Source organism: Balaenoptera ricei, chromosome 6 (assembly GCF_028023285.1).
Source record: "Balaenoptera ricei isolate mBalRic1 chromosome 6, mBalRic1.hap2, whole genome shotgun sequence".
NCBI lineage: Eukaryota > Metazoa > Chordata > Mammalia > Artiodactyla > Balaenopteridae > Balaenoptera > Balaenoptera ricei.
In genome coordinates, this window is record NC_082644.1 from 54,108,680 (window position 1) to 54,121,190 (window position 12,511).

The 12,511-nt window shown below is 44.0% G+C and overlaps 1 protein-coding gene across 1 annotated transcript in view; it reads right to left on the reverse strand.

Moving 5' to 3' along the window:
- Window positions 1-292: 292 nt before the first annotated feature.
- Window positions 293-12,511, reverse strand: part of ACER2 (alkaline ceramidase 2) — a 33,185-nt gene continuing 20,966 nt past the window's right edge. Inside the window, exons 5-6 of the mRNA XM_059924654.1 lie at window positions 8,808-8,945; window positions 293-5,036 (exon numbers count right to left, since the gene is read on the reverse strand). Coding sequence (XP_059780637.1) covers window positions 4,850-5,036; window positions 8,808-8,945 — 325 coding nt within the window. The 3' untranslated portion in view covers window positions 293-4,849. The remainder of the gene's footprint in view (window positions 5,037-8,807; window positions 8,946-12,511) is intronic.

Below are 12,511 nucleotides of genomic sequence, written 5' to 3' on the forward strand. Positions count from 1 at the left end.
GTTGTTTTCTATATTTGAGATTTTATATCCACATGACATAATTAGAGAACTTTCAATAAAAATAAACTGCCTCTAGCTACTTCTATACTGGAAATATGTAGGTGTATTAATTTCACAGCTCTGAGAAGAAACCAACAATTAAACTACACTAATTTTAAGTATGTTTAATAACAATGATACCCAAACTCATTAAATAAATGAATTTGAACAAATGCACTTTACAATCCATTAAATGTATTCCTCACTGCAGCCGTTGCAGAAATCATTTTGGAAATAAACACAAACATACGTATTCACAGAAAACACCACTTATAGCTTTAATATCAAACATAGCTCTCACAGTCAGTTCACAAAAAGAGCATAAAGTGCAAAAGCTCCATTTCAAAGGGCCTTGAATTACTCCCAAAATAATGGAGATTAAATGCTACCACAGCCAGTGGGCCTACCACCCACAGACAGCACACCCTACATGAAGTACAGAACAAGGTATATATCTGAAAATACTCTATTTGCTCTGATTACATACTGTGGTTACAAAATCGTCTTAAATCTGGTTTAACACATAGGGAAAGATACAATTCAAACAATTAGTCCCTTAGAGTAGGGGTCATTAAAAAAAAAAAAAAAAAAGAAAAAACCATCTGTAGGAGAACGATGTCTATAAAATCCATTGAGAATCCCAACCTGGCCCGAGACCCCTCTTTGACCAGCTGAATCAGCAGCACCCGGACAAAGAGCTGGCTGTTAAAGGTTCCAAGTTCATTTGGGAAAAAGGAGCTATGAGAGGGGCTCTGGCCAGGCAAGCTTCGGCCCTCACCTGTCCCCCAGAGATGGCTCCATGTCAGCCCCGAGGGATAAAGAGCCGGGGAAGGATCACGTCCCAGTTTTGGAGCCTTCGGTATGGCACCAGCTCATGTAAGCATAATGAACTAGTAAGAAGTTTTTACACACCTGAGAGATCCAATAAATAGAATACGTGATGGTATTTTTACAAAGCCTGTGCTTGATGACCATCAAGGTTAGTCCCCTAACCGAACAACTTTGATCCACAATTCATGTTTTATAGGCACTCTTCAGAAGGACAGGCACAGAGTTCCCCCAAAAGGTAGCCTATTACCAAAGAGATGTAGATATCTCATCCCCAAACACCGCAATATATTCACTGAAGTGCTTGTTTTACATTATAATAACAAAGGGGAGAAAATATTTTCTAAAAATCATCAAACACTATACAACAAGAATCATTAACTTAAATGACCACTTGGTAAATTAATGTTTTTTAATATTCTAAATCCAGTTCCTGCTGGGTATCTATCTTAGGTAAATTCTAACCAGAACAAATATCTAATAGCCATGCTGAGTAACTGCCGTGACCTAACTCCTAAATGTCAAATCTCCACTTCCCTGAATTATCAGGGGGGAAAAAAAGGATTCTTGATTGCACATCAATTAATGAAATAAGCTATGCACTTTTTTAAAATCTGAAAACATCAAAACCTGTAGAACCATATATTTAAGAGCTATTTTCTATGACTTGTCCATCTAAATGCAGAAGCATATCAAAAAGCAGAATTCAGTTCATTATTTCTTAGGGCCCATTCATGTGAGGCTCGATTAAAAAGGAAGGCTCAGTAGTAAGTCTTAGAATCCAGTGATGAACACTCAAGAGTATAGCTAACTCTCGTATATCCCCAAACCTGCTCTTCAGGAAAAATATACAACTAGCATTTATATTCCATTCAAGGTACAAGATCAACTGTCAGCTCTAAAAGACATCAATTGACAACTATATTAGGAAAAAAAAAGACGAGAAGGAAATATATCAAAATATATTAACAATAGTTGTCCTTGAGCTATAGAAATACACATTACTTTTTTTCTTCTCCATCAACTTTTCTTAATATCACCATTTTCTTTAAAATGCATGTAGTGCTATGAGCATTATGAATACAAATGTAAATATAAATATGCATGATGCCACAAACCTAACTTAAAGTAAGACTGGTATATTCCTACTCTTTTTTTAATTTTATTTATTTTTGGCTGCGTTGGGTCTTCATTGCTGCACGCGGGCTTCCTCTAGTTGCAGCGAGCCGGGGCTACTCTTCGTTGCGGTGCGCGGGCTTCTCATTGCGGTGGCTTCTCTTGTTGTGGAGCACGGGCTCTAGGCGCGTGGGCTTCAGTAGTTGTGGCACACAGTCTCAGTAGTTGTGGCACACAGGCTCAGTAGTTGTGGTGCACGGGCTTAGTTGCTCCGCAGCATGTGGGATCTTCCTGGACCAGGGCTCGAACCCGAGTCCCCTGCATTGGCAGGCGGATTCTTAACCACTGTGCCACCAGGGAAGCCCTATTCCTACTCTCTTGATTTACCATCCCACAATGGCAAGCGTAGTGATTTCTGTTCAAAAGCAAAGTCTTGTCTTCCTCAAATATACCCCATTCCACACTTTCTTCTCAGCCCTCATCTCATTAAAACCAATCTCTAGGAGGACATTCTGTTTTTCATAACAAAAGCATTCTCTCCTAAACTTAACTTAGTCATTTGTCTTGTAGGAGAAGCAGAGAAATAGTCCTGTGAGTTAGTGTACTTACTTCCTTACTTCCAGCAGAGTCACATTGTATCCCTATTTCCAAAGGTCACTCAGAACCTTCCAGAAGGGCAATGTCAACGCCTTGGGGGCTGGAGATGGTGTTTCCCACGGAACACACCCTTCATTTCATAGGGAGAAACGGTCCCTCCTTAATTGTTGGGACAATGCTCCCATCACTGAGGAGCTTTCAAGACAAAAATTAAACCTCACACACACACAAAACATTTCCTACACTCTCTGCTTCTCCTTATTTACTTTTTCCCACTAAAAGAGCTGGGCTTAAAGTACAACAAACTCCCTAGTTGGAGCATTTTTATATTGCAGGATGGATGAGACGAGAATCTGTGCCTGGTGGGTCAATCTGGATGGTCTGACATTTCCCTTTAAAGAAAATTCTAGACTTGAAACCCAAAGGACTTAAGAGCAGTTTTTCCAATTCTGTTCCACAAGCCACCTAGGTCTCATATGGGTACATTAAAGATTCCACGAGTATTTAATTCAAATATCGTTTTTTAAACTATAATAAAGCAACATGTACACTCATTCAATACCAAATTTTTGTACCTTGGAAACCACCAATTTGTTAATTTCCATTTTCACTGCCTTTTACATTATTCACGAAGTGCTATAAGTTTAACCTCAAAATAAATTTAAGCTAATAAAATACAAATTATTTCACACATTAAGTCTCCATAAAGATTTCTTACTGCAAACAGGGTTCTGCTGCTAAAATAATTTGAAAACCACAGAAGTAGAATAAAGTCACTCATTTTTAAAGTCTAAATTCAGTTGCTTCTTGGACTTTTCACCTGCAATTCTGTGCAAATTTTAACCAGAGTAAGAGTTCCCGGACAAGCCAAAATCTGTTACTGCCCAACTCTTAAATACTTAGGACAGTGACGTGATTCCCATCCACACAAGAAGGACAGGTCTGTTCTGCCCTCTCCTGTGATGGAATGTTGCAAAGCAAGAGATGCCTGAGTTAAAATGAGTATCCCTGAGGTCATGAATTCCCACCTCGCACCTTGAAGACATATGCAGAGTCTCCCATTCAGCCCAGTGAAGAGGACAGGAGTTGCAGCCAGTGTCACTTTAGGTGAGAACTCAGAAGGCAAGAGATTTGCCCTGCTGCACCCAAAGCAGCCAGTGTGTAGTTAAGGCCAACACTTAAGAAAAGCACGTGGTCAAACGCCAGCGCGGAGAAACCACAGGAAGCACCTCATACTGTGAGGATATGGAGTGTAATTCCCACAGTAAATATCAAAGAAAGAAGCGGCAAGATTCTTGAGGATAATTTCCAGAGTAGGACAGCATATGGGAGGCTTCCAATGAGAACAACTTCTAAAACTTCATGTTTGCTCCAAAGTTTGAACCAGGACCCCTACCACGATTGTCACAGGCCGTTGGCAATGTCACAGAGGTCAAGCAGTAAAGGGGTGGGTCTCTGTATGGAAAGCTCACACCACTCACACCGTAGCTAGTCTTCTCTTTGCGTGTTTGAGGGTACTGGGCTGGGGGGCGGGGACCATGTCAGCATTTAAAACTTGTGCTTATCTTCAAGAATGGCTTAACGTGGAGTGTCGGTTTTGGCATAGAGGGTTTTGCTTGTTAGCTTCACCCTGATCTAAAGCCAAGTCCCCATCTCTCAGAAGAGGTAGCAGGAAAAGGATGCACACATGTACGTAAACCCTGGGTTATGGAGAGCTGCAAGGGGGGAAACCAGCCTCCTTAGCCACAACCCCTCTGTGCGTTCCATTTGTTTGCTTTCGTTTCAGGACAGTTTCCCCAAATGAAAACCTCTGGCCTCTTCCATCATAGAGTCAGAGGGTCTTGTCTGGCGCAGGATTTGTCTGTCAAGGGAGGGTCCGCTCCGAGAGCACATGGGAACGGTGGGATCTGGAGCAAACTCTCTCCAGGAAGCGAGGCGTGTGCAGCGCTGGGTCCCCCACGGGACGGCTCTGCCATCACCATAAAGGACGCAGCCCAACGAGCACTGTAGCTGGAGGTGACACTGAGGAGACACACCTAGTGCCCCTCGGCCCTCTACTTCCCACCTTTGGGAAAGACACCCGCTGCTCCCCAGGCACCGTGGAGTCCTGGCGGTCCACAGACACACTAGTTAGAACCCAAGGGCACTGAATTTTTTAAAAGACAGACTCCACCCCCGACTCTGCGAACCCCCCTGGCTGTCTCTGCTGGCAGATGAAGTTTAGGTGCGCGAGGGAAAATAAGCAGAGAGGCCAGCCACTGCCTAGCCATCACGTGATCTTGACCGGTGATTTCTTGCTGGCGCACAGAAGGGACACGTAGGGGACGCCGATGAAGGCCCATCTCTCGCTGGGCCAAAACTTGATGACGGGGCCTTGCTCGGGTATCTCGGAAGCAGCATCAAAGTAGGCGAAGCACACGCAGCCCAGGTAGGCGGCCAGGCAGATGAGGATGTGCCTGCAACGGAGACGTGGCGGCGTGAGAACCGAGAGGACCTGACGCAGGTCAGACTGTGCTCGGGTTTAGCCCGCCCCTCCCTCCCGCTAACCTGCCTCTCCTGGACGCAAAGACAGGCAGGGGCCTCCTTTAATTAGGAAGGGGTGAGGGTGCCCAACAATCCCTGGAATAGCAGAAGAATGGTAACTCCTGAGCCAACAAAGCCTCTCTTGGAATGTTCTAAAACATTCCAGCTTGATAATAGGAAAAACCTGCAAATGCCTTTGGGGCTCCACAGAGAAGACTGAGGCCCGAGGATTTAAAACAGAGGCACTAATATGATATCGCTTATATGCAGAATCTTAAACAAACAAAAAGAACTTATTCACAAAACAGAAACAGACTCACAGACTTAGAGAACGGAACTTTTGGTTCCCAGGGAGGAAGAGGGGGGGAAAGGGTAGATTGGGAGTTGGGATTGACACGTAAATAAATTGATTAATGAATTAATGAATTAAACTAAAAAAAAACCAAAATAAATAAAACAGAGGCACTAAGGAAATAACCGATGAGCACGTGGAACTAGTCCCCCCCCCTTCTAGCTTTAATAATCGGCTGTACATATCTGACGCCCTTCATTAGGAATAATTTTATACTGATTCATCTGCTTTTGCACTTTAGTAAGGGAACTCTTTTTTATTACTATTATTAAATTCATTGTGCCTGTAAAAAGTTTTCATATTGATCTTTATCATGCAAGGGACCATTTAAAGGCATGTAATCCTACTTTTGTACCTTATACTGAAACTTAACTCCAGATGAGTTAAAGATTTAAAATACATTTAAAGACATATTTAAAGAAAATATTTTTTAGAAACTTTGGTGGGGGAGGCCTTTCTTAGAATGACACAAAGTTCAGAAACCCTAAAGGGAATGGCTGTGAGAGCCACATGTAATGCACGTCTCTACATTTAAAAACACATGGAATAAAGATGGCTGTAAGAGTACTACCAGTTTGCTTAGTTGAGAACAGTGTCATTTAAGGGATGTCACAGCCACACTGTAATGCATATAGAAGGGAGAGAAAAAAAAAAAAAAAACTGAAGGAAAAGACTGACAGATGTGAGAACATGAAAATTTTAAACCAGCATGGCACAAAATATCATTAACATACTGAAAGATAAATGGGAAACTGGGGGAAAATATTTGCACCATATGACAAAGAATTAAAATCCCTATCTTACAAAGAACCCTAAAGACTAATCATCTCATAGGGTGTCTGGGATTTGCTTTACAATAATCCAGGTGTGGGTGGGTAGTGGGTGAAGGTGGCATGAATGAGACTGGCCTCATGTAGATACTACTGAAGCTAAGTGTTGCCTACCTGGGGGCTCCATGTATTATTCTCTGTACTTCTGAAAATGTTGCAAGTGTGCCCAGTAAACGGCATGTAGGTAGTAAACAGCAATGACTGTCTCCTATGTGTCAGGCACTAGGTGCTGGATATAAACTTTTGAAAATGGAAACACTCCACAGGGATGATAAAGAAACTTAAAAGGCACATTTCAAAAGAGGAAAGATACAGTAAATTTACATTTGAAAAGATGCCCAACAAACTACTAATTTTTTTAAAAGACATGAAAATAAAAATAAAATCTTTTCAGGTTAACAAAGATTTTTTTTAAAGTTACTAACATCCAGTATATGTGAAAGTGTATCTTACAGATACACTTTTACTATCTTACAGATTTTAGTAAAAAGTGTTAGTTGATATAATACCTCTGGATTTGGCAACATATTATAATTTAACCTAAGGACACAATTCAGGCATATGAACAAATACAGATGTTCATTACCAATTATTTGTAAAAGTGGCAAGTTAGAAATAACCTAAATATCCATTAATAGAGAGGTTGGTTAAATGAATTATAAAGCATCCATATTATGCGGTATTAACTGGACACAAAAACTGTTGAAGATAATATAAACGCACTGGTAAGGAAAGCTGTCTATGATCTAGTATTTAGTTTAAACAACAAAAGAAGGACCGATATGCATCATGTATAGAATGATGTTATTTTTGTTTTTAAAAGTAGAATTAGAGAACTGTGTGTATAAAACACCTGGAAGGATACACTTCAGGCTGTTAACAATTGTTCTCTCTCTTTGGTGGACAGAATTATGAAAGTCTCTCTTTCTATACTTACCTATTGTTTACACTTGTTATAATAAATAAATACGTCACTTTACAACTGGGATGAAAAAATAGTTCAACTTTTTTTTTGTTTTTATTTTGAGGCCACACCACACAGCATGTGCGATCTTAGTTCCCCGACCAGGGATCAAACCCGCGCCCCCTGCAGTGGACGCACAGAGTCTTAACCACTGGACCACAGGGGAAGTCTCAGAAAATGGTTCAACTTTAGGGGAAAAAAAAACAACCTCAGAAAGTACACCAAATTTAGAAACAAATTAAGTTGGAATCCAAGTTATTACAGTCTACTTTTTGAATTTTACTTAAATCACTGTGTGATAAGGGAACTTGGATCGATTAAAAACGTACCATATCTTCAGTGAGATACACAGGTGGATACATTTATCAAAATTTACCAGACTACACAGTTAAAATCTGTGCATTTGATTATCTGTAGATTATAACTCAAATGTACAAGGTGTGTATAAATTCACTAATGTGAGTCGAGGTTGAACCTAAGAAATATCAGGCAATGGATCCTAAGACTGGGAATCCCCAGTGGGAGCTGTTTCCCCTTTGTCTTATCTTCTGCGAACAAATCTGGAAGTCCCCGAGTCTTAAACTGAGAGCAGCTTAGGTCTCATGGTAGATAATACACAAGTTCAAACATCCAGGGGAATTCAAGCGAATCCTTTCAAACCGAATAGTCTCAGGCGTCTCCTGATAGAGGTCAAGCTTCTTCTGAATCTGGATCTAACAAATTTTAACAACTCCTTACCACTAGAATTCCTCCCTGGGTGCTCTCAGCTTACAAGGAACATTCTAAAGCAGATTTCCCTTGTTCCTTGATATCTTTTGCAATCAGAAGTCCTGGAGGACAGAGAGGGAAAGATGACGCTGGGTTTGGAGCAGAAGCCATTCCCAGGAAGAAAACCACTGGATTTCCTCCTCAGCTTTCTGAGTACAGGATTCTGCATGCTGTTTTGTAGCTTTCTTTTTCTTAACAGCATATCCTGAGCCTTCTAAACTGTAGATGCTCCAGTTCCCTATTACTGAGTTCCTAGACTGGTTTGATGTCACCAGGTGGGTGATCCTGAACAATTCACTTTACTTCTCTGGGCTTCTGTCTCCACCTGTCAAATGAATGGGTGAGACTGTCCCTAGATGACCTGTGAGGCCCAGGCTGGTCACTCAGGCTCAAAAAGCGTGCTTGGTTCCTATTCAGGACTGTCCTATCCCCACATCACATCTGCCCCAAGCCTTCGCCACCTTCCCCCACCCTGGTGATCTAGCTAGAGCTCAGGTTACAGATTCAAGTTCCAAGCTCCTTTCTGCTTTAATAATGGAGCTAGAGGTGAGAGACCGCAGACATGAAGCACAGACAATTAGGTCTGTTTGTTCCGGCTAAGCCTCCCCCCTGGAGCTGTTTCTGCTTTTTCTATCGCTTCTGAAACGTCTGAGGGTCTACCTGAGGAGAGGAGGCACCCAGGCTCTGCTCTGTCCCCCATGTACACTTGTGCCCCCTGCAGGGAGAATGGAGTGACAGCGAGTGTAGACCCTGCCTGGTGACCACCCACCCCACCACGACCGGGGCTCACCACACGCAGTGCAGGTAGGGAAAGTGGAAGGATGACAGCAGCTCACAGAAGGCCCGGTCACTGATCCAGCAGAAGAGGGCGAGGGTCCACCAGAGGCCCGAGAAGAGGCCCAGCTTAAAAACACGCACGTTGTCACACCTGCCCGGGGATGTAGAGAACAGCTCGTGTCAGTCCTGGCTCCTCTTACCTTGCTGGCCACTTCTTTTCTGCTTCCTCTTGCCTCCCTGGCCCCCCTTGGCGCCGGGGTTCCCACCCAACGCCCCGTCGCACATGCTCATGGATGGAAACACCGTATGTACCCTGATGGCTCATAAAGCCACACTCCTGACCCAGGCCTCTCCTTGACTCCAGACGTACAAACCACATGTCACATCTTGACATGTCCACCCGATGTCCAGTGTTGATCTAAATTTTACATGTCCGCAGCGTACTCCTAAATCCTTCCTTCTGCCCAATGCCCGTTCTTCTCCCAGCCCTCTCGGGAAGAGGTCACTCTGTGCTTTCAGGACCTCATGCCAAGAATTTTGGAGTCCTTGTTCTCTTTCTCACACACCCCACATCCAATCCATCAGCCCCTCAATATATATCCAAAATCTGACCTCTTTCCATCACGTCCACCTGGGTCCAAGCCACCAGCATCTTCTGCCTGAGTTATAGCAACGGCCTCCATCCGCCCCTGCTCCTACAGTCACCTCTCAACACCCTGCCCAAAAGCCCCCGACTGCTTCCCTTCTCCCAGAGGGAAAGCCAAAGTGCTCACGGAGGCCACGAGGCCCCCGTGTGCTGGCTTCTCCTCTGTGCTCCACCTCCTCCTCCATACTCTGCCCCTCACTGCCTCTGCTCATCAAACCCCCCAGGGATCTTTGCCATTCCTCCAAACTCCTGGGCACATTCCCCCAGGCCTTAGCACTTGCCGTTCCTGCCACCTGGAATGCCGTTCCCAGATACCCACGCGGCTCGCCACCTCCAAGTCTTTGCTCAGATGTCACTCAGGGAGTCCTCTGCTGAGCACTGTTCCTAACCATCGCACCACCTGTTTCTACCCCCCAAGTGACCCTCCCTATCACCTCCTTCCCTCCTCTAGTTCTCTCTGTAGCGATTACAGCCCCTCTGACATCCTCTGTGTTTTACTTATATATTTAAGACCTAACTCCCACCAGCAGGTAAGCCGCTCACTGCTGCATCTCCAGCCCCTGGGACAGAGCCAGGCACATAGGAGACTCACACTATTCCTGAATGTACACTGGAACAAAAGCGTTTCTGAAACAGATCCCAGCAGCTCAAAGGACATTTCAGCTGCCGTTTTCTTTCCTTGTCACCAAATGGCTCGCAAAGTGGGTGACTTCTATTCCTAGGGAGAAATGCCCAGAGGCAGTTGGTGCCTGAGGGTCCTTCGAACCCTCCCTCAGGGTCTCTTTCCCTTAGAGGACTGCTCCCTGGTCAGTCAAGCTCGCTCACTCTCAGGAGTCAGCATCTAACGTAATATCTGCACCCAAGAAGGGGTCATATTTATTTGTTCATATTTATTGAACGAGTAGATGGTGTCAAAAGCCTGACTTGCTGGTACCTTTCCCAGCTGCCTGATAGAAACATGAGTAAAAGCATCAGTGAAAATGGGATGGACAGCGGGCTCAGAGACCCACTCAAAAAACAAACTGAAAAACCCTGTCGGTAGGAGGGCTAAAGGCACCACTTGAAAAGATTTTTGAAAGAATTAATAGAGTCCCATGACATAAGTAGTGACTACTTTCCAGGTTAGTGACGCAAACAGAGATGAACAATGTCCATTTTCCCTCTTCTCTTCAGCACTCTCCTCTGAACGGCTCACCCTTGGACCTGCCGCCCCTCTCCCAGAGCCTTGTCCCCTCACTCCGCCCATTTTTCTCCACCCCTGCAGGTCTCAGCTTCAAGGGCACTTTCTCAAACAGACTTTCTCTGACAGCCCAAGCACCATCGAACTCCCCCATCACATCCTCTCCTGGGGCCCTGCCATCTTCCCTCATAACATGCATCACAAGCTGAGATTGTGTATTTGTTTAAGTGTTTGTTAATACCTAGTATCCGCCTAGACTGTAAGACCAATGAGAGCAGGAACTAGGCCTAGTCTTCTACCAATGTATATCCAGCATCTAGCAACAGTGCCTGGTCCAGAATAGGCACGTAAAAATAAGGCTTGCTCCATGAACAGATAAAACTGTCCTTCACTTCTTTATTTTAACTGCCTCCTAGTGATCTGATCAGAACATTTTTTTAGATTAAAAAAAAAAACAAAAACAGTAACAATATTGATTGGGTACCAAATTCTCAGAATCCACACCAGGCACTGTACAAGGCAAAATAAGCAGGCCTGGGCTTCCCTGGTGGCACAGTGGTTAAGAATCTGCCTGCCAATGCAGCAGATATGGGTTCGAGCCCTGTTCCGGGAAGATCCCACATGCCGCGGAGCAACTAAGCCCGTGCGCCACAACTACTGAGCCTGCACTCGAGGGCCCATGAGCCACAACTACTGAAGCCCGCACGCCTAGAGCCCATGCTCTGTAGCAAGAGAAGCCACCACAATGAGAAGCCTGCGCACCACAATGAAGAGTAGCCCCCATTCGCGGCAACCAGAGAAAAGCCCGCATGCGGCAACGAGGACCCAACGCAGCCAAAAATAAAATAAATAAATTTATTTTAAAAATAAATAAACAGGGCTCTTGCCATGTTAAAAGGTAAAATGAAAACTAACAAAAACAAGCATCAACAAATACGTAGACAGTTAGCCTGGTATAAGGGGAGCTATGTAAGCTCAATTTAACTAAACCTAGGAAATCTGGCTTAAGGGCCACACCAGCACAGAGAGCTGCAGATGCAGTGTACGTGGCAAGAGAGGCTGAAAGGCAGGTGGTCACAGAAGAGGCGGGGTGGGGCTGACACTTGTGAAGCACGGAGGGAAAGCAAAGCCCTGCAGAGTCAGGGACTCAGGGCACCTGGTACTGACCCTTTCTCTGCTTCTAGAGACACAGTCCTGCTGTACACCACTAACAAGGGCTATGTGAACTTGAGGTTTGTCCAAACCTGCGCTTCATCAGGTTTTATCCCACTTTTCAGGGCTTATATCACAATGTCAATGTGAGGTTAAACGGGAAAAGCAGGACACAAGTCATATATATACACACATATATATCAGGACCCTATTTTAGAATAGAAAAACTGAGAGGATGGCTGTCGTTTCTTCTCTTCTTGACCCTTTGTTGTGTTCTCAAAGTTTTCCTTAACAATAAATTCACTCTTATAATCAGAAAAAATCTATTTCAAAATATTCTCAACACAGCTGAGTCACTTGGTGATGTGACAACACAAATGTCAGTCAATGTCAGGTCATGACCCCCAGTCATAAGAAAATTTTGTTTCCTCCTGGTCTGAGAGAAGGTTTAATAAGGACAATGAACGTATGAAAAGACTAGAAACAAGCTCTAGGAATGAGGTTCATGAGAAATGGAAAGCTAAAAAACAGCCCCTCCCCTATCTGTTCTGAGCAGAGGGAGGTGGGATGAGGAACATTTATCTGAGACATGACAGATCATTGCTGATGACAAGCAGGGAACATTCTGGAAGGACACAACAAGAGTGACAGGGCATCTTCTTGCTGGGGATGTTATCAAAGCAGGCCAACAAGCATCTTCTCTTTCCCCTCTGGGACTTGAGTGGGAAGTGTGACACAG